At 45.8% G+C, this 22,859-nt stretch overlaps 1 protein-coding gene across 3 annotated transcripts in view; it reads right to left on the bottom strand.

Annotated features, from left to right (window-relative positions):
* Positions 1-22,859, bottom strand: part of Iqsec2 (IQ motif and Sec7 domain ArfGEF 2) — a 79,288-nt gene that overhangs the window by 46,037 nt on the left and 10,392 nt on the right. For all 3 annotated transcript variants that reach the window (XM_041647677.1, XM_041647676.1, XM_041647678.1), the window contains exon 2: positions 12,779-12,808. In XM_041647677.1, coding sequence (XP_041503611.1) covers positions 12,779-12,808 — 30 coding nt within the window. The remainder of the gene's footprint in view (positions 1-12,778; positions 12,809-22,859) is intronic.

Here is a 22,859-nt window from a genome sequence, read left to right as displayed (position 1 = left end):
CCTCCTCACAGCAGACAGCACAGGGGAAGGTAGGAAGGAAAGCAGAGAGAGGTGAAAGAGAAGGAAAAGATGTGTGGGGAGTGCAAGGGCTCCCCTTAGAGGAAGGGAGGGGAGGGGAACCCCAAAGAAGGGGCCTGGGGTAGGTTAGGGTAGGGTGGAGCACTGAAGGAGCAGAGGAAAAGACAGAGAGAAACCGAAAGAGACAGAAAAGGAGAAAGAGGAAGGGCTAGACAAAAGACACAGAAAGAACACAGGGAGAGCCAGAGAGTGCCAGAGCAGGGCGGGGGGAGCGCTGAGGGCAGGGAAGGCTGACAGGATCTCAGTGGTCTTGGTGACAGGATAGGACTCAGAGCTCCGGGCGAAAGGGCAGGCAAGGTAGAGGACAGGGTGGTTCCAAGGAGTCTTTTGCTTCCAAGGCCATTATTGTCCCCCACACATCCCAAGGCTGGGCCCACACTCCACCCCTCTGCTGCACCCCACCCCCCACCTCCAGTGCACAGTCTAAAGGCCCCTCTGGCACCTGCTAGATGTGATTAAAGTCCAGAGAATGGCAAGAGGGAAGAGGAGGGACAGTAAGTAGGGGGGCTAAGGGCCTTATCCCTGCCTTGTCCAACACAGTGTGGTTTCTGGGGGGGGGGGTGTCATATCAAGTGGCCACAGCCAGGACAAGCTGAAAGTGGAGCCTGCCCCTCCAAGTCAGCCAGCCTCTGTCTCCACAAGTCCCTAAAGGTCAGTATTGGCCATTCAAGAGCCCCAGTAAAAGTCAGCCCAGCTGCCCATTCTCTCACGTGGTACAAGTCAGAGGGTGCCCACATCTTTACAGAAACTCTAGCTTCCCATGTGAGAAGTCTCATCTGAGCTCTCAATAGCCATCATCAGCAGAGTGGCCATTTCTCAAGTACCCTCTATGTGCCAGCCTCAGACACCCTCAGGCTGCTGGAATGTTGGCATCAGAATGTCAGTGGCTGAAGTACACAGGCTGCCGGGTGTGGGCAGCTAACATCGGGACAGTCACGGAGGTCAACTCTCACGGACCACTGACTTACTGCTTGGTGCTCCAAGGTCCTGAGCGAGCTGGCTTTCAGATGCCCACAGACTCACCCACTCAAGCTGGCTCCCTCTCCTAAACCAAAGGCCTTCTAGAATACAAAAAGGGAGCCAGAAACCAGGAAGCCAGAAGGCGGCTGAATCATCAGGCCAGGTCTGAGCAGGAAGGGAGGGGGGTCAGGCTAAGTGGCCCAGGTTCCTACCTGCTGCTCCTCCAGGGGGGTTCCATGAGTCTAGACCAGTCCCAGGGGCAGCCCCCTCCCTATTCCCTGCCAGTGCCACCCCGTCGCTATTCCCACCTCTTCTTCCTCAGCCCTTCCCTAAAAGGAGGAGTCAAAGAGGAGGGGCCAGGCCAGCTGGGCTGCAGGCCAGGCTGCAATTGGAAACTTTGCTCCTTCCTTGCTCTCCAGGGGCTGGGAATTCCTCACAAGAGGAAGCAGTTTAGAGAGCTCTCTTAGTCCTCATGGTCAAACTTGGGTCTGGGCCCCCCTGTGCATCGCTGTTATCCCCACAGGCAACTTGTCTCATCCTGAGAAGTTTGTGTCACGGGGTCTATTTGAATACCCGCTGTAGAAAATTGAGACACGAAGCTTGGCAGTAGTGGCAGAACCCCAAGATTAGGGCTTAATTTGGATATTCCAAAAGCTGGAACCTGGAACCTCAGGTCCATTCCTACTTTGTGCATACAGAGATCTTTCAGCAGAGGCTTCTCACAAACATCTCCGCTGCAGCACATTTACTGTAAAATTCAAATCACCCAGTTTCGGATATGAGGATATGGCCCTGAATATTCTTTATGACTATAGTAAACTCTCAAAATAAAAAAAAAAATCCCAAAGAGAAAAACACAACCGTACACCCGCCATTTATAATCCAGAGGTTGCTCCTCCATCAAGACTATGCAGCCTGAATCTACAGGTCCAACAACAGAAACCCGGAGAGGAGCACAATCTCAGCAAAGTCAACACAACAGAGCACAGCTGGGTGTCTGGCACCTGCCTATCCACCACGGCACTCTCTACTTTCTACATGGGGAGCACTGGAGAAACAGAATTGGGGGGGCTGAAAGATGGGTGTGTTCTAAAAAAAAAAAGGGTAACAGTTACAGTATCCTAGCCTTTCATGGCCCCAGAGCCCAGGCTCCTGGCTGTTCTGAGCAGAAGGCTCCTGGGGAGCGCCAGTGTGCTCAGTGATCTAGAAGAAACAGGAGCTGACAGGCCACAGGCCAACCTTCCTGCCTCCCTACCAGGACAACTGGCTCATCTGAAGTACGCCAAGGCTGATAGGAAGAGAGAGGCCCTCTGAACCACCACGAACCTGGCATCTGTGGGACCTGTGAAGCCTCCCCTCTCTCTGCCCATCTCCTATTACTGGGTGCTCAAGCCCTCATCACAACCTCTGCTTTGTCTACTTTTCTTGGACAACTCTCCCAGCTCCTGCAGCTGCTTCACATCTGGCCCAGTTCTTCTTCATGCCTGACAGGGGTTGAGGACAAGAAATTGTAGTCTGAAAGGCTGATAATGCGTGACCTCAGTCAGGCCTGTTCTACTCTCTGGGGATTCCAAGAGTCTTCACTGTGGAGCCTAGTAGAGTTCAATGCAACCATTTACCTGGGCATATCCCGTGAGACTCAGTTCGGCTTTTATAGAAATCACAATTTCCTACTCCATAGGTTTGCTTTTGTTTGTTTGAAATAGTCTTGCTATGTATGTCACCAGGCTTACCTCAAATTTATAATTCTCCTGCTTCAGTCTCCCAAGTACTGAGATTTCAGGTATGTGCTACCCTGCCATGCTCTGCTTACCTCACAAGGGTGTTTATTCATTTGTCATTTTTGAAACGTGGTCTTGCCACATAGCCTTTGGCTGGCCGGCGACTCGTTATGTAGCCCAGACTGACCTCAGCCTCACACCAATCTTCCTGTCTCAGCTCGCTGAGTACCGGAATTATAGGCACGTGCCACTACACCTGGCTTACCTCCCCGGTGCTTCTCAAGATTCCATAAGCCCAAGTATGCACATGAAGATGAAAGAGTTGCTGCTGGAGTAAGAGCATCTGACCCTTCTCCCAATGGCCATGGGGTGGGGGTGGGGGACTTGGCCAGAGCACGTTTGCTTCAGAGATGAGGAAGAATTCTAGGGAAACACCTGTTAATGAACTGGAGCCTTTGTGTAATTCAGACCTATCTACACAAGTTACATAAATTTATGATGACTCACCAGGGGCTGAACTAATTCAGACTGAGGAGTTTAATCCAGCCACAGGGCACTGGTGAGCACTTCATTCGACAGATACATACTATGGACTAGGCACGGTGCTGGGTTCTAAAAGTACAGTATGTCCTGTCTTCAGGACGCTTATGTCTAACTGAGAGGAGACAGACATTCTGTTCATGTGGAGACAGGAAGCAGAAAGAATTCTGTACAGAAGAAAGGGCCCAAGATGCCACTTCCAGGAACTTCCAAGAGGCCAATGTGGCTGAGTGAAAACTTCATTGAAAGATACGTATGAGGACAGAGATGCAGAAAGGGTTCAATCTTGCAAATCCCTGGAGGCCATGATAGGGGTTTCTTGCTTATACTAGGATTATTTCGGAAGTCTGTAGTTCATGGATAGGCATGGATGGAGTATCTCTAAAGCCCCTGGAATAGGATGAGAAGGATTCTACAGGAAACATTACTTTTGCAGCTTTTGTCAGCTTTGGCCATGATCCCATGCTTTAAATACCTCGTAAATGAGCTAGCAGTGGGGGACGTCCCGTGGATCATTCAGTGACCTTGTCCCTCTCTCCCACCGTCAGCTAATCTGGGTCTTCCTCCATTTGGGGGGGGGGGATGGGGTTTTGCCTCGTAGCCCAGGCTGGCCTTAAACTTGAGCTCCTGCTGCCTGCACATTCTCAGTACTGTGATTAGAGATATGGACCACATTGTCCCCACCTGCACCTCCCCTGGACAGAATTACTTCTAATTCTCAGGCACATGCAGCTGCTCCATGCCTGTCTTAACCAGTACTCTCCCTCTGGGCCCCCACAATCACCTCCCCTCCTAAACAGCACTTCCTTGTTCTTCTAAAGTCAGCTAGAAGCGGTGTCCTCTGGGAACGTGCCCTGGTCCCACTTAGGCAGGGTGGATCACCTCCCTAGTGTCCTTCCACCCTGCTCACCTCACAATACTGCTCACGCTTCATCTACTTAACTGGGAAATCTGCAAGAATAGGTGTCCCACTGAGCCCAGTGTCCCCAGCACCTAGCACAGGTCGACCTGGTTATACATGTTGCTGGGAGACAATGAACACAAACCCAGGAAGCTGCAAGATGGGCCAGTGGACACTAGAGGGCACTGAAGTCACTGCAATTCAGTGGGTACAACTGGACCAGGGCCTCAGCGCCGGCCTCCTCAGGTAAACTTTTCTATTTGCAGACCCTTTCTCCTAACAGTTCACTCCCACTGCACATGAAGCTTGAGTCCCTCGCCCAGGCAGGTGCTAAGCAGCCCTTGCACATGCCTGGCCTGCATGCTGTCCATTTCGTCTCACGCAGCTCCCACCTCTCTCAGATAGCGTCTACTCATCCTCCAAGTCTCAAGTTTGGATGTCAGCTTGGGTATCTTCCCTGACCCTCAGGCTGGGTTAGGCACACTTCTCTTATTATTGTGGGTACTCCTATGCTTCCTAACTAGACAGTGGGGTCCAGCACAAGGCCCATCACTCCACTATGCACCATCCTATCAGTCAACTGGTGTCAGTAGGTACTATATAAATTATCCTCCAATGACATAAAAAAATGTATGAATGAATAGATTAATGATTTGGGCAAGTCACTTTACCTCCTCTAGTTATGTCTCCCACCTGTCATAATGGCCACACAAATTAAAGATAATGTGTGTCAAGTTTCCCTAACACTACCTGAAAATCAGCAGATATTTTCAGAACCAAAGCAATAATTAATATTTGGAACAAGAAAACAAAGGAAGAAGAGGAGTTGGAAGAGGAGTTGAAATGGACTCTGCCTGAGCCTTGGATAATCTGTCACTCAGACTTACCAGTAATAATAGGATGGTCATATTTATTAGAAGAACAACAGCATCCTTTACGTGCTGGGATCGAACCAGAAGGCCCCAGATGAGGTGGTAGGAAGACTCTAGTTTCAGCCAGAGGATGCTAGGTCAGGGCCAAGTCCAGAGCTGTGGTCACTGCCCTCACATCTAGAGACCAGTCATTACTGGCACAGCCGGTTCCTAACTCTTTACTAATAGGTGAAAACTTGTCCAAGAGGTCATTAATTAATTCCCTCTGTAATTAATGTAAAAACTGCAGGGTTTGTACTAATGGAAAAGTAAGTTCAAGCGTCACGCTGGTAATATTGATAATGTATCTCTGTAATTATATACTACAAATAACCATAAATTTAGTCACTGAACTAATAAAACAGAAAAATCCCTAAAGCAACCACGAGCTTGGTAGCAACTGCACCATCAGTAACACTATATGCCAGTTGTTCTGAGGCTATGAAAATTGCCACAAACTGGTAGCAATGGTAATTTGCACCATGCATTTAAAAGGTGCTTTGGGCTGGCACATGCCTTTAATCCCAGCACTCAGAAGTGCTCTCAACCTCAGTTCAAGACCACCCTGGTCTACAAAGAGAGTTCTAGACTAGCCAGAGATACATAGTGGGACTCTTGTCTCAAAACAAAAAACAAAACAGCTTTAAAAGTTGTTTGACTTAAAATAAAGAAACAAGATAGCTCAGGAATAGAGCATATGCCTAACATGCATGAGGTCCTGGGTTCAACACAAACATCACAGGAAAAAGTGAAAAATGGTTTTAGATAAAATAGTGTGTTTTGATATAAGAATATGGAACTTGAAAACAGAGAACAAAGGTCACCTGGAAATAAGTAAGAACCAAAAACTGGGCGGATGGGCAATCTTAACATCATAAGCGCCTGCATGGAGTATCCCCAGGCTCAGATTTTTGTTTGTATTTGTTTGTGTGCTTTTGTTTGTTTGTTTGCTTTTAGAGACAGGGTTTCTCTGTGTAGCCCCAGTGGTGCTGGAACTCTCTCTGTAGACCAGGCTGGCCTCGAACTCAGAGATCCACCTACCTCTGCCACCCAAGGGTTGGGATTAAAAGTGTGTGTCACCATGCCCAGCTCCTGACCTGACTTTGGTGCACATAAGAACTCTGCTGAGTACAGAAGAAACACCAAGCTCTAAGTACTTTACCTCTCTACCCTCATCCATTTCCAAGAGAACAGAAACCCACCTTGCTGTCTTGTATTACCAGAGGCTGGAAAGGATCTCTGCAGTTAGATGATAGGGACCTTAAATCACAAAGCTTCCAGGTTTGTGACCATGCTAGGGTGCACAGCAGCAGAGGAAGCCACAGAGAATAATCACCAAAAAAGAGATGAGAAGGGTCAGGCAAGCTATGAGGGATAAAGACAAGACACAGGCCCAAGAGATCCACAAGTGATCCAAAGAGCAATCTTTTTTTTTTCTTTTTTCAAATCTTAATTGTATTCTACCAAAGAGCAATCTTGTCCCTGACTTCTGGTCTTGATTTTGGCTGGTGAAAAGCATGGCTATCATTCATTTACTATTCTTAATTTTGTGAGAAGTAACCTCATTATACCCCTCCCTCTCTATTTCTGAGCTAGCACAGGCAAGCTTCTGTTCCCTGCAACAAAATGTACCCAAACTAAGACAAGTGAAATTTGGGGATACAAGCGCAGAGCTTGTATAAGGGAAAACATAACAACACTTATGTCAGGATAAGTGACTGCAATTATTATGAAATTTGTGTTTGTTTGCCCAAAAGCTCCTCCTCATTTCCTAACACTTGCTATCACAGCCACACACTACAGGCAGACATTCACACACACAGACAGTGACACGCAGAGACAAATGCAGCAACCACTAGATATGTTTACGTGCAGACACCCTGACATGCATGGCCTCGAAGCAGCATGCAAAGTTGTCCCTGTGTTCATCTCAGCAGCAATGACGCAGAGCCTTCCTGACATGCAGCAATACACACCCACACATATGAACACAGTGGTGCCTGTAAGGCTCAGGGCAAGAGTCGAAGCTTAACTGGGCTCTGCATAGCCTCCCTCCCCAGCTGCCAAGTGACTCATCCCTAGGGCTGCTAATTAAAGCCAGGACAGAGGGGACAGAGGCAAGGGGAGGGGAAGAGAGGGAAGGCAAGTTTATTTTGGTGCCAACCAGACACTTTGCCAGCTTAGGGGTCACCCACTTCCGGGGGCTGGGCCAAGAGGAGGCAGGGAAACCCAGAGAGTAAGGGGAGAAGAGGAACCATTTGCCCTATCTCATATCTCCGGAGCTTCCAGAAAAATTTCCTCCTTTGGGAAAATTACCCAGCTCCCCTTGGTCCTACCTTCTGTCTCGTCATCTGAAGCCAGATCAATCCCTCCAGATTTTTGTTCTTATACACTCGCAGTCCGCCTCGTTATCACATTCTTAGCTTATCTTTGTCTGTAGCAACCCTAGACTAAGAGCCCCCAAGGGCAGGGGTCCGCAATTATCTCCTTCTGTGTCCCCCTACTCCCAGATTGTCCAACACAGGCCTGTTGAATGAATGCCGAACATGTTTCAGGAAAGCAATCGGGTAAAACCCATGACACTGTGCTGATTACAGAATCGGATGAGCTAGATTCCCACCTTAACTTTTACCATGGGGAAAATTATCTTAGCTTTTGAAGCCTTAGCACCTTTGCAAAACAACAACAATATACAGCCTTTAAGATGACAGTGAAGACGAAAAGAGAGGCTACATGTAAAGTGCCATCACTTGGTAGGGCTGCTGCTCAAAATGAGAAGTCACACCTGCACCCCAGGCTAGGAGTAGAAGGAAAGCTCCAGAGGCAAGCTCTAAACCTACATCCACCACAAGCTACCAGAAGGACCGCAGACAAATCCCAGGAGCTTACTGAATACAGTCTTATGTAAAGTGGGGAATCACAATACGTCACCGTAAATGTACCCGCCAAGTATCATGTGGAGAGCCCAGCTCTTAGAAGTAGCTCCGTAATTGCAGCAGCGATCACAAAGGATAGCTAGCAAGAGGGGCCCAGACCTTGGACGCTTAGGAAGCCTAGGATGGAGGAAGCAGTCTGGGTGGATGAAGGCCAGGCTTCCCACACTGGACAAGACGGGAATTGCGTCCCCTCTCCCAGCCAGAGAGCGGGTTGCAGGCAGTAAGTAACAAGGCTGGAGGCACAGGAAGCAGTAGGAACAGAGAGTTGGGCAGGGTGGGCAGCCAGGCAGAGCTGAACAGGAAGCATATGGGAGGGAAGAATTGGGCACAGCTGGGGGCACTCTGGGGGATTGACAGTATCTCAGATACGGGAATGGGGGAGCCAAGGAAGGATTGTAAGGTCTTAGTCATCCTAGGAGGTCAAAACAAGGAAGAATCTTCAAAATTACCTAAACCAAATTCTCAGTGGGACAGATAGGGATACTGAGGCTCGGAGTGGGAGGCCTCCTCTGGGAACAGAGCCAGTCATTGCTCCTCCTCCCACTTCCCCAGACATCAGTGGCTTCTGTTGCCATGGGGATGTCCCTGGCTCAGAGGGTGTCAGTGGCTCCCCTACCCCCTCCCTCCTTCCCTAGCAACAGGCCACCTCCTCTTGCTCTTATCATTGCATGCCTAGCAACCTCAGCTGGTCCCCAGGGTCATGAAGTCCCTTCCAGTCTGACCTCGTACAACCATGACTGCCTCTGGGACAGCTGTGACTCCCTTGTCTTCTGCTGATAGTAACAATTCAGCCTCTTCCGACGGCCTGTTTTTAAGTTCTACCCCGTCCACATTTTGCAGCATGACTCTAAATCATACAGCTACGAGTCAGTTTAAGAGAGACTGGAGCACAACTGGTTGAGTCGCTACTTGATGTTGAACACAGCTTTACTTCAACTTCTCCCAACTCAGAGAAGTCAGAACCATTGCTTCCATTTTATAAAAGAGAAACAAAGGACCAGAGAATTTAAGTGGTGATGGCAAAAGTCAGACAGCTAGGAAGCAGGCTGTGTTGACAAGCTTTGTGATCTTTAGCTATGGCTAGTCTTACTCTGGACTTCGGTTCAGGTACCCTTAGGGCTGACAAATTCTGATGGATATACAGGAAACCCAGACATCTATCTTTGCCCCTTGCCCCATCACCAGCTGTTCAGCTTTAATTATACTCTTGCATTCAATACTGAGGGGTCGGTCCTAAAGCCTGGGCCCTAACATGGGTGGTCTGCAGTCCATGTATTCTACTCACGCCTTGCTATTCAGTTTTCACACTACCTGAGGCCTAGTCTTCTTCTTGGCATTTCTTCTACTCACCTAACTCTTTTCCAGCCACACAAGTACCCAGGTATGCACACACTCATGAATGCAGCTGCTTCCTGGATGGGGAAATTGGAGTTTGACAATATCCAAACAGATTTGCCCAGTCAAATTACTGGAAAGCAACATAGCCCAAAACGGAGCCCTTAAACTTGGATCCAAAAATTTCTACTGTCTTTTGTTTTTAATGCCACAAAGTCTACTTTCCTTCTTTCCTGGTCACTCAGGTGTGTATAACCTGCAGCCCATAGGCTGCCTACACCCCAGGATAGCTATAAATGGTGCCAACACAAAATTATGGACTTACTTAAAACAGAAGATTGGTTGTGCATGTGTTTGTAGATGATATGTGTGCATATGGGTACACAAGGACGTGTATGTGTGTCTCTCTGTGTGTGTGAAGGCCAGAGGCAGGTAACAGATGTCTTTTTCAATTGCTCTTCTCTATTTTGAGAAAGGGCCTCTCACTGATTTGTTAGGATGACTGGCCAGCAAGCTCCAGGGATCTGTCTCCCTAGCACTGTGCTTACCAGACCACGCCATCACGCTCAGCTTTTTATATGGCTTCTAGGTATCTGCCTGAGGCCCTCACGCTTACATAGCATGCACTTAAGCAAATGTGCCATCTCCCCAGCTGCTATTATGAGATTTTTTGCATTGTTTTGTAGACATCAGTTTACACAGTTCTCGTGTGCGAACTTTGTAGATGACAGCGTCATATCATAAAGTCACAAGGCTGGACGTGCCTGAAGAGATCTGTGATGCATTCTTGACCCAATGAGGGGTCTGACCTCTAGAAGTTGTTCTTTCCTGCCGACATCTGTTTTAGTCCAACTGACTGGACCATGGCTTTAAACACGCCCCTTGCTTTCCTACTCATGCTGATTCTATACCCAGGGACTCTCCGTATGTGAAATCAGTCCTGGGACTCTCCGTATGTGAAATCAGTCCTGTGCAGCCCTGCCTGCTTCGACATCGCCTGCTCCAAGAAACACTCCCTAATTGTAGTCTTGAGAAGTTATGTGTGGGGTCTGAGAGTATCCTCAGAGAGCCCCATCCAACTATGGTTCCACAAGACCTTGCTGTATATGTGCTATTGCTATAGACTCTTTCGCTGCCCTGTAGCGACTACTATAGTCTGATCTACCTGCTAATTCCTCAACACTTCTATAGCCTCCTTGACTATGAACCCAGCATACATGCCAGGAAGCAGATGTGAGTAAAATCAACACCAGCTTCAGAATCAGAGAGTCCAGGATATGAATCAGAGAAATTCCACCCTATGCCATTGATCTTCTCTCCCTGGGTGAGGCACTGACTCTCTTGGGATCTCCTCTTCCTCGTTTATCTTTGTTTTGTTTTTGAGACAAGGTCTCACTATGTAGCGCTGCCTGTCCTAGAACTCTCTTGTAGACCAGGCTGGCCTCAAATTCATAGCAATTCAACTGTCTCTGCCTCCCAACTGCTGGGATTAAAGATGTGTACCACCACCGCCCAGCTCCTTTCCGTCATTTGTAAATCAGACATCATAATCCATGCCTAATGCAGCTGCTGTGAGTTTTAAAAGATCATATTTAGAGTGATTAGTATCTGAAGAATCAATGATATTTATTATGATTACTAATATTTGGATGGTGCTCATCATCTACAAAGCTGTCAAGAAGGCCTATAGTGATAGTATAGGCAGCAATCTGGGCTTGGGGCCAAGCAGACTGGAGTTTGAATCCTGGCTTGTTTCCTCAACTGGAAAACACAGACGATAAGGCCAGCGCAGGTTCCATCCACAGTGTCACTGGGTGGATCAAATAAAACAAATCCTTGACAAATTCTGTAAGTTATAAAGGCCCAACATATGCCATCATGTGAGTCATGATCATGGCTATTATTAAATACCATGAGCTAAAGGTTCCAGGAACTCCCCAGCTGGGAGGAGCTGACATCTAGAGATGTGCTCAGTCTGGTTCCTCAACAAGTTAGCAGGCATATCCACAGAGATGCCTATGGAAGGCCTGGGCCTGAGGTCATACCGGGTGCCTTTCTCCAAACTCACAAGAAGGACATTGAGATCCTATGTCCTTTCTTAGAGAAGTGCCCTCCTAAGTGCTAGAACAATCTGTGCCTGGCTATGCTCCTTGGCAGCATGCAAAGATTAATTGTGTGCCATCAAAGACCTTTTGCCCAGACACCAGGGCTGACTATATCCATCACATTCTCACTGATTCAGTGCTGGCCTCAGTATGTATCTCCCCCGCCACACACACAGCCTTCCTCTTGGATCTGGCCACCAATGTGGTCACTCCAGACCTCCTGCAAGAGATGCTAGGACAGACTTCAAAATGCACAGGCAACTTCTGAGCCAGCCCGCTAACCTCCATGACAGGAACTGTGCTGTTCCACATGGTTGGCCAAGCTGTGCCCCGCCCAAGGGTTTACAGTTGAGAGGCAGTGAGTGGGGGGTTGCGCCCCATTTGTGCTGTGTTCACCAACCCAGAAAGCCTGGTGAGCGAGGTTCACAAGAAAGGGCCCATTCTTCCAACGGATCCATTCAGAAGGAAGAAGAGGTCCTTAAGCGAACCATTTCTACTCATGACAAAAATGCCATGTTTACTAGTGCAGGCTGGAGAGCACTGGCTACCCCATTGTGTGCCTCTACTGCCTGGGCCCATCTCATTTCAAAATCCATATTTCCCAGTCCCGGTGCTAAGATTAGACCACACCCTGAACCCCCTCACCATCCCCACATTATCCCAGTTTTTGATACTTCTGCCTTAGTGGGGTTTCTGACAGGTGAGGGCCAGAGGAATGCACAAAGAGCTCCGGTCTTAGTCCTGCTTTACTTCTGCTCCCTCAGCTGGTAACCTTTAAACCTTACCAAAGCTTACAAACTTTAACCAAGCATGCAAGAAAAAAAACGTTTCCCTGTCATCATACATGTAATTCTAACATCTAGAACGTGTCATATCTAAAGTCAATCTAAGGCCCACTACTTGAGATTGGCAGAATTCAGGATAGAGAGGGAAAATAAGACCAGGCAAGCCCAGCATCCATTGATCCCTTCTTTCCTGGAAAAAGGAAATAGAGAACTTCCTGGGTCTGGAGCTGACCAAGATCAGCCTCTTACATGGCCCTGCACTGAACAGCAAAGCTCTCAAGTCCCCTGGACCACAAAGACTGAGTAACGGTCTTTAACACCATGTCTATGCCTGCCAAACATGTCCTCCCTGTCCTCCCATCCATTCCACACTGCCTCTAATACCAATGGGGAAAGAACCCTGCCATTGACCCCTGCCCATGGATCCCAAAGTAATAACCAGAAAACCCCTCCACCCCAAGCCCAGCCCCATCCCCCAAGTACTACTAAAGAAGCGAGGTACTGACCTGACTGTTCTGGAATTCTCACCATCAGATCTGCAAGAGAATCAGGAAATAAACAACAGTCAGTACAGGTGCACCACTCTTTCCCCTACCCTACCCTGAAGTCCAACATATGTCATGAAAGCACAGACATGTGTTTCATTCATGTACAGAGAACAGCAAGTGCAAAGGCCATGGCAGTGAGTGCTTAGTCAGTTGGAGCAACAGGGAGAAGGACTGGTTGGTTAGGTAAGCAAGGCAAGGGCCACAGGAGGGGTGTGAGGTCAAGGAGGGAGCAGCATGAGTGCGCATCTCCCTGTCTCTGAGAAGCAGCCAGAGACAGCCAGGTTCAGATATTGTCTCTGCTACTTACCATCCCTGTGAGCTAGGCAAGCTACTTCATCTAAGTCTGAGCCTCAGTTTCCCTCAGTCCCCCAATAATACAAGACTGATCCTCACAGAGCTGTCGGGATGAGTAAGCTCTTTAGAACCGAGCAGGCAAATGCCACATATTATTAATAAGATACAAGAGGCTTTGCCAACTGCCTAGTCCGACCTGCCTATTTTCCAGTTGAAGAGAATGAAGCTGAGCGGGTAAATGAGTCAGCTGCTGTGCTCCTTTCTACTATGCTGGGCTGCCTTTTTCATTATGCATGGCCTCAGATGCAAAAGAAGGGTGAAATTGAATGGAGTGAAGGCCAGCTCTGAGGAAAGCCAGGAAATGAGCAAAACCAGGACCATTTTCCTCCCCCTCACTCTTCTTTGGGAAGAATGTTCATTGTGCAGGCACACACGCCGGTACAAGCCGCCACATGGCTAGTATGTGTGCACATGCGTTTGTGTGGTGGAGGTAAGGACAGAGAAGCTGTTATACTGGGAGCAGAAGAGGAGAGAAAGGAGAATCAGGGACCCTGGAATTGGGAGAATATTGGGACGTAGTCTTCCTCCCTCTTCACCCCACACCTCTGGTCCTCTCCCAGGCTCAACTGAAAAAAGCACAGAGATGAACACATAAGACTCTGTCACCAGCTGAGAGAGCCAAGATACAATCTCAGGGTTTCTTTGGGGGGGGGGGCTGTGATCTATATGTACATTGAGAGGATGATTTTAGAAGAGCATCTGTTGAGAGAGTGAGCATGCACACACACACACACACACACACACACACACACACACACACACACACACACACACACACACTTACTCCAGCAAGGATGGGCAAGTAAGCATCGAGGTGGTAAGTGAGTCTGACGGCTTCCTAGCCACATTATCCTGAAGAAGTCATCTTGCTATCTAGAACCTCAAAGTCTTCACTCAGTAAATGGGGCAGTGACAAGAAATCCTCCCTTAATGGAATGGCTTTGAGGCTCAAAGTGCCTGACACCTGGTGCCAATCTGTTGCCTTTTTGTCCCCTTAAAGGGATAGAAAAACCAAGGCCACAACACAACTTATTACAGTTATTCAAACTTTCCATCACACTATAGCAACAAGATGGCTTCTGGAATCCCAGCTCAGTTATTCTCAGGTATCAAGTCAAAGGAACCAAACTTGAATGACTCCCCAGCTGCCTACAGAATGGAAGCCAGAACCCTCAGCACCTCTAACACTAATCTCCTGCTCCAGGGAGGCTGGTCTACAAGCACACATTTATTCAGTTGGCTATACTGTAGGTTCTAACCTGGGAAGACAACTACCTACTCAAGGAGTTCAACTTCATCATTATCATCATGAGCCATCATTGAGCATCTACTATGTACCAATTTATAGTATCTCTGCTTCCAAAGCATTCCTCGGATGTGTCACTGTTCTTAAGATGGTAGTGGGGTTGGGGAAATGTTCAAGTCCTGAGGCAGAGTGTATTAGCCAATTCTCACATTAGACTGATTCTTCTTAGTTTGGGAGAACATAGCATCATAAGATCCACAGTGGGGGTGCATCCTACCTCACAGGCCTAGTATTAAGCATTTAGTATGTTGTATATGGGGAACAATAATGCTAGTCAATTTTTGTCAATCTGACACAAACCTAGGCATACTTGAAGAGAGAGAATCTTAATTGAGAAAATGCCTCCATAAAAATCGATCTATAGGCCAATAGGCATAGCTATTGGGGGTGATGCCACTCCTGGGCAGGTGGTCCTGGGATGTATAGGAAAGCAGGTTGAGCAAGGCAGGGGAAGGAAGCCAGAAAGCAGTGTTCCTTCATGGCCTCTGCTTCAGTTCCTGCCCTGACTTCCTTTAGTGATGGGCTGTAATGTAGAAGGGTAAACTGAAATAAACCATTTCCTCCCCCAAAGGTCATGGTGTTCTATCACACCAACAGAAACTCTAGGAGAACGATCATCAATATAGTGCTAGCTGGATGTTTTTCCTCACCTGGAAAATGATGGAGCTGTGTTAGTTGCGTTCTAAGCAGTCTTTAGGCTTTGAAATGTTTACTTAAATCCCAGTGCCTGGGAGGCAGAGGCAGGTGGATCTCTGAGTTTGAGGCCACCAGCCTGGTCTACAGAGTGAGTTCCAGACAATCAGGGCTACAAAGAGAAACCCTGTCTTAAAAAAAAAACAAGCAAACAAACAAAAATCACAAAAATTACTTTCTTCAGAACTCCAAGGTTTATTGCTTTTATCAATTAGAGTAGGCTGTCCACATGTGGAACCAAAGACCCAGGAATCATACTCCACTACTTTTATTAAATTCAGTAGAAGTAAATGTCTGTCTATCTATCTATCTATCTATCTATCTATCTATCTATCTATCTATCTATCTATCTATCTGTATATATGTATGCATGTGTGTATACACACACCCATATCAGTCCATATGTTCATACCCTGTTTGCATGCCCCCCTTTCTCCTTAGGCTAACTTTGGGCCTAATGAGTAGACTTGGATAATAAGACTACAAGCCCTAAAAGTAAGCTTAAGAAATCTGGACAGGGAATTGAGTCCCAGATACCTAGAGTATGGTCTAGAAGGGATGGGGTCCTAATGAGCATGGCTTCTTGACCCCATATACACTTGCTTGGTAGGGAGGGGGTCTTTGAAGTTTAGGGCTCAGGCCTCTGTTTCTTGGTATAGTTCATGGTATTGGGATTTGTAATACACAGAGCCCAAGATCCTCTCCTCCTTTGGATTCCTTAGCTAGGTTCTGCTTTGGCAGTTTAGGGAGTAGGGATGCCCCAAGTGGCAAGGCCTTCAGGATGCAGCTAAACAAACAAACACATTGATTCTCAGGCTATCCATTGGGGCATTTCATTTGTAGCTCTTTTGGTATACTGATATTCACTTCTGAACAGCTTTTGTAAAAATTGTGCACTGAATGCATTCTTACATTAGAAAATCTAGGAACCCTTGGAAAAGGAAAGGAGAAAAAAATGTGTGAAATTACATCACAGAGGCAGCAACCACTCTGAACAGTTTCTATTCCTCTCATTCTCTGCAGTTCTTTATGTAGCAGAAATGGTTTTGCACTGCATGATTTCCATGGCTTTTTACATTACATGTTTGCCCATGTAACTGCATATTCGTCATGACTATTACTTTGATTTGTCAAGATGCAGTTAACCATCCTCTGAATGTAGCGAATGGATGTAGGTATATTTTCTCATTACTAAAATTGTGCTTGGTAGACTTTCTTTTCCACACAGCTTTAAAGCAGCACTCGACTTTTAGGAAACTAACCTTATAGGAGCAATTGCATCCAGCTTAGCTCTCTTTCTAGACTGTCACTCCCGCTAGCTAGGTCTGCTTTTATACTCATGCATTCATTAGCACACAGTCACTCTGTACTTCTATGAACCAGATCCTGAGCTAGGCCTATGGGAAGAAATGAGGCAGAGCTCCAGACCACCAGAAGATGATGTGTCAATCACGCTTTTCAAAAGGCAATTTGAGAACATTGTGATTATGGCTGAGAGGGAAGGAAGAAGCAGATATCAAGGGAAAACAGAGAAGGATCTCCTTAACCCACCATATGGACATGAACATAAACTCTTTGAGGATATGGTCATGGAAGACGAATAAATATGAGTTGGTTAGAATAAGAAAGGGAATGTTCACTTAAACACAACGAGTTGAATAAACTGATTTATCTGTTACTCCCCAAGTCCCATTAAAATGTAAGTAAATAAATTAAAAAAAGAAAAGAAAGATAAAGTCTGAGGTGTCAACCAGAAGTAACTATTCCACTTAGAAAACCCTTTCAGGGCTCACGATTTGGAGGTGCTGTACATCTCAGAAGGCAGAGTGAGGGATAAAGCTAAAAATAGTGATTTGCAATGCTGTCCTCAATGCTGTCCTCAATGCTGTCCAGTCAGGGGCTCTCCACCTCCAGCGCCATCCCAGCAACGGGAAGCTTTGGATTTGAGAACACCAGGTGCAGTGGCAGACGGGGTAAAACAAAGCTAAAAGCAAAGGGAGCTTCCTTGGAAAATAGTGGGACCCTAACTTCCTTCTACTCTCCGACTTCCGACAGCAAGATCGAGTGTGCACGGCTTCTGTGCACCTGTCTAGTGTCATGGATGCTTTTCTTACTGCAAAGACACTTAAGTTAGGACTTCTGTTTTTACGGTGTATTTAGTTGTATTTTATGTGTATGAATGTTTTCTCTGCATGTAAGTGCACTGCGTTTGTGCTTGGAGCTAGCAGAGGCTAGAAGAGGAAGCTAGATCCCCTGGAACGGTAGTTGTGGGTGGTTATAAACTGCCTCGCAGGTGCTGGAAACTGAACTTGGGGCCTCTGAAAGACTAACAGGTGCTCTTAACTGCTGAGTCATCTCTCCAGTCCCCAGTTTAGGTATATTTTGCTTCATGTTAAATAAACCTTAATAGAATTCATTATTTTCAAAGGAAACAAAGTTCTAGGCAGTCAAAGCCTACACGATGATGCAAAGCTATGTGGGGGAGACCACCAACCTGGAAGGCAGATGGACAAAGAAAACAAACCAAAGAAGGAATTTGGAAGGAACAAAGACAATTGAAGAAATCTGGGAAGTGAAAAACAGTGAGAGCCAGAATAAAAATGTCAGTGCCATTAGAAAATAAAAAAGAGATATCTTAGGAAACAAAGTAACACAATAAAGAGGATGATGGAAGAGAAAAGATGAGAAAATTAGAGGATTAATTGAGGAATTCCTCCGTCTAACAATAGGGGTTCCAGAAATAGAAAATGGAGGAAACAGTGGGAAGGAAACGCTCAAAGACACAATATAAGAATGTTTCCCAGCACTGAAGGAATGAAAGGCCAGCAAGACAAACAACACAAAGACCCACATCGAGATATGTTGTTATGGAATTTCACAACACTGAGGAATAAAGAAAGATGCTAAATGCTTCTACAGAAAAAATACATTATGTATAAAAGATCTTTCTAGAGTGTTGTCGGTCATTAGTCTTTCTATAGTCCTTGTTCAACATAACTCCGGACAATCCTGGAATAAAAGGATGGCATTAGTGGTGGTGATGATGGCAAAGATCGAGTCACACTTATGACTTAATATCTGTCTATATTTATTATTTTTCTGAGATAAGATTTCACCAGGTAGTCCAGGCTGGCAAGGGAATCTTTGAAGGCATTTCTGCCTTCTAAATGCTGGGATTATAGGCATGTACAAGGCTATCACGTTTAAAATGTCTTGTTCCAGAACTAAAGAGGCAAAGATCACATTGTGTTTATATCTTGAAGAAAACCAAGAGACCACAACCAAAGACTTAAAGACCAGGCAACAGTATATAAATTTTGCTTTATAATTGCTAGGAAGCACCAGGGAGGCTTCACCCAAGGTATGCCTTCTTTAAATCCTAAACAGGTATTATATAATCATAATAAATATAATAAGCAGGTATTACTGGTCTTTATCATAGCCAAACTTACAATAACCCAAATAATAACAATAGTACTATTTATTATGTGGTTCTAATGGTCCAGGACTCATGCTAGCTCCCTAACATCTGTGCAAGGTAGCTGTTCTCATCGTACAGATACAGGAACTGAAGCTTGGAGGAGCAATGTGAATTACCCACAATTTCCCAGCCGATAAGCGGAGGATATGAGTTGAAAATCTTTGATTGCTTGGCTGTTTGAGACAGGATTTTGCTATGCAGTGCATGCTTATGGGGAACTTGTGGTCCTCCTGCTTCTGCCTCCTGAGTCAGCATGTGTCATCCTACATGCTGACAACAAATGCCTTTAACTGCCACAACTTCTGCTCCTTTCTGTCACAGCAGAGCCAAGAGGCACTTCCTCTCCCATGTGGCCTGCAGACCTGATCTACCTTCCTCACCTGTCTCCCATCTCCCCGCCACACATACCTAGCCCAAGGCACCTATACCAGGAACGTTTAACGAGCACTTTTATTTTTTATTTATGCTTTAATTTAAGATTTATTTTTGTTTTGTGGGTAGGGTGTTTTGCATATATATATATATATATATATATATATATATATATATATATATATATATATGCACCATGTGCATGCCTGGTATCATCAGCAGCCAGAAGAAAGGTTGGATCCCCTGGAATGGGAGGCACAGATGGTTGTGAGCCACCATGTGGGTGCTGGGAACTTAAGCCAGGTCCTCTGGAAGAGCAGCCAGTGCTCTTAACCCCCGAGCCATCCTTCCAGCCACAGCAAGCACTTTTAGAAGAGACAGAAAAGGGGCTATCCAAAAAAGTGGGGGTAGGTACAGATATTACAGATGAATGGAGGGGCAGGAAAAAGGAACCGCCTCTATTGGCCTTACTTTGTCCCCTCTCTGTTGGAGGTTCAGCCATGATGGGAAAGTGTGGGTGGAAGGGGGAGCAACTAGAGCAAGCCTTACGTTGTATAAGCCTAAACTTGGCCTCCACGCCCCTTCCAGTGTTTTGGGGGATCATTTCTGGCTCACCTGCTTTCACTGCCTAAATAAAGAAGACGGGCTGCCCTTCAAGCACCTAGCCCATCCTGGAAAAGCCTGGCTTACGGCAGACCAGAAGCCTATCAAGTCACAGACAGGGCGCCCAGAGAGGCTTGAATGGAGCCAGAGCCCAAGTTCTGCAGCTGAGGCTCCTTGATGATATAGTCCAGGCAGGGGAGGTTAAGGGAAGGGATGCACCAGGGCTGCTAGAGGAACGCTCATGACACTGGCTGGGGCCAACAGTAACGCAGGGTCAAAACGAGGTCATCCAAGCTTAGCTACTAGGAATGTGGAGTTACTGATAATTTCTAGTTCCAATCAGGCTCAGCCAGAGCCAAAGCCTATAAATCAAGAGCATAAATGTGCATCTCTCCCTGCAGTAAAACGAAAGGAAAGAAATAAGGTTATTAAATATGAACTCATACTTGTATCAGGAAAGACGATGGGAGAGAATGGCATCATCAGTGAGTAAGAGATTTCAACAAATTTCTGAAAGAAAAAAAATAAACAGAGGGCTGGGTCGAGTTGAAGGAGAGCCAACCCTTGTAGGGGGGTGTAGCTGAGGAGGGAGCCCATTGGGCCAGGAGGGCCTTACCCAGACTTAGCCTTGGCATGGACCAAGAGAAGGGTAAACATTACCAGGGGGCAAAAGACAAGGGATAAACTGACACCGTACAAAACCCTTTCAGCCTAGAGAGATGGCTCAGCATGTGAAGGCGCCTGCTGCGCAAGCAAGCCTAAGAACATTTGCTCTAGACCTCGCGCAGTGGAAGGAGAGAACAGACTCTGAAATTGTGTTCTGACCTCCACACACGCACCGTGACATGAGAGTGCTTGGGCCCACATCCGCACGTATCACACACACAGAGTAATAAAAACAAAATTATCCCTGCCATCCTTGCCACCCTAAGTGCTGGACTCGGAACACAAGCTGCCTGGCATTCATGCACAGACGAAATGTCACAGGGCTGCTGGAGAAAGGAATTAAACTATGAGGAATGGATTAGAGTATCTAATGACATTTTAGTGGCCCCAAATAAACTGCTTTTTATTTTGACATTTGAAGGACACCCATTATAACAATCATCTCCCTGTTAGATGACCAAATAAAACCAGAGAGCACACAAGCAATTCTGGATATACAAACATTTCAGTAACAGTTTCTATTAACCCAGTCATAGTCTGTAAAGCAAAAAATAGAGAAAACTATCACAATTTGAGATGGGGAAGCAGTTCAGTGCTAAAAATAAATAAGATAAAAGAAATTTTAGCAAATGCTTTTGTTGATCCTCTTCCTTAATCCCCTCCCCAACCCCTCACCACCCCGTTGTCCTCTTCACACCTCAGTTAGCCCTCCTTCAGCCTTCATGGCCTTCATGTTACCTTCTTTTCTCCCCACCCCCTCCCTCGAGACCTTTCTCACTCTTCATAGTCCCCTTTTCATGACTTATACTCGTTCTCACGTACATATGCATATATATGGCATGCATATGAGAGAAAACGTGTGAGATCTGCCTTTCTAGATCCGGGCTATTTTGTATAAATTCATGATTTTCAGTTCCATCCACTTTCCTGGGAATGTTATGACTCCATTTTTCTTTACAGCTAAATAAATTCCATTTGTACATGCATCATTTTTCTTTAACCACTGATTTGTTGACAGCATGTATAAAAAGTCCCATAATTAAATCCATTACGCTGAGTACCATTTTTTTAAAATTAATGAAAATTAAATAGAAAAAAGATAATGTTTTAAGTTGCTAAGTGGGGGAAATAACGGTTAAAAGCATGCTACTTAGAAACATGAAGTCACGAGGCTGGTGAGATGGCGCAGAGGTTTGGGTTGCTTGCCACCAGGACTAATGTCCTGACTCAATCCAAGGCAAAGCCGGTTCTAAAGAGCTGGCCTTTGGCCTTTAAATGCTATACTATACAAAGAAATGATAAATGTTTGCGTATAGCTTAATCCCCCTGATCTGATGATCACATATTGTATACCTATATTAAAATGCTACATTGTACCTAATAAATATGTATAATTACTATGCCAATTGAAAATAAAATATAATATTGTATATACACACACTGCTTCGGTTTGTGCTGATTTGGTTTTCTTTTTTTGTATTTGAGGTGAGGTCTTGACTGTGTTGCCCAGGTTGGTTCTGAAATCCTGTGCTCAAGGGATCATCCTGCCTCAGCCTTCCAGCTGAGGTGGTTGCCACCTTGACTGACTGATAAAATTTTTAAAATTCTAAAATAAAGTCCCTTTTCTTTCTTGGGTTCTCTGTCTTCCACACTGTATATACCAAGCAGAGAGTGTGATGATTTTGCTAATTTGAGGTCCTAGTCTCCAGTATTTAGAGCAGGAGCAAGAGAGGTCAAGTACAGGGCTAGACACACTCTAAAGCAGTGGTTCTCAACATGTGGATCGTGACCCCTGTGGGGGTGGAATGACGCTTTCACAGAGGTCACATAGCAGACATCCTTCCTGCCTATCAGATATTTACATTACGATTCATAACAGTAGCAAAATTATGGTTATGAGGTGGCAACGAAAATAATGTTATGGTTGGGGGTCATCACAGCATGAGGAGCTATACTAAAGGGTTGCAGCATTAGGAAGGTTGAGAACCACTGCTCTAAACTAATACTTTGCCTCCTTAAAGAAATCCATACAGTTGTCTTTTCAACCAGATCAGCTTGCAGCACCTTCCGGTCCTCTGCAAATGTCACCATTACCATTCCAGCCCCTCCAGCCTTCCATTTACTCAACTATTTACATCCAGTAATTATTTATACCTGTCTGAGTCATGAAGGATTTAAGGTTACTTACTCCAAGAACATAGATAAGGACAGACCAGAAATTGAACCAAAAACTAAGAACTCAGGAAGAGAGATGAACGGAGATGCTAGAGTTATATTTCAAGTTAACTGGTGACTGAGGCAGATACAATGAACTATGAAAGCTCCATATTAGCAAGGAGAAAATACACCATTTTCAGGAAAAGCGAAGCTTGGTTTAGCACTGGATTCTTCAAATCACTGTCCACAGGAGATTTTAGAAAGAGAACAAAAATGATTGTTTATTGAGTACAAACATCAGAGAGTGTAATTCAAATTACCTCGGTTAATCTTAAGCAGTAGGCATTGTTATTGCATTTTAAAGACCAGGAACTAAAAGCTTATAAAACATAAAATGGCTTCACTGA

The sequence above is a fragment of the Microtus oregoni genome, unplaced genomic scaffold (genome assembly GCF_018167655.1).
Source record: "Microtus oregoni isolate MIOR12 unplaced genomic scaffold, Mior012 000207F_ref0000254, whole genome shotgun sequence".
Classification (NCBI taxonomy): Eukaryota; Metazoa; Chordata; class Mammalia; order Rodentia; family Cricetidae; genus Microtus; species Microtus oregoni.
Note: the sequence above shows the minus strand (reverse complement) of the source record. Positions and strands in the feature narration are given on the sequence as shown.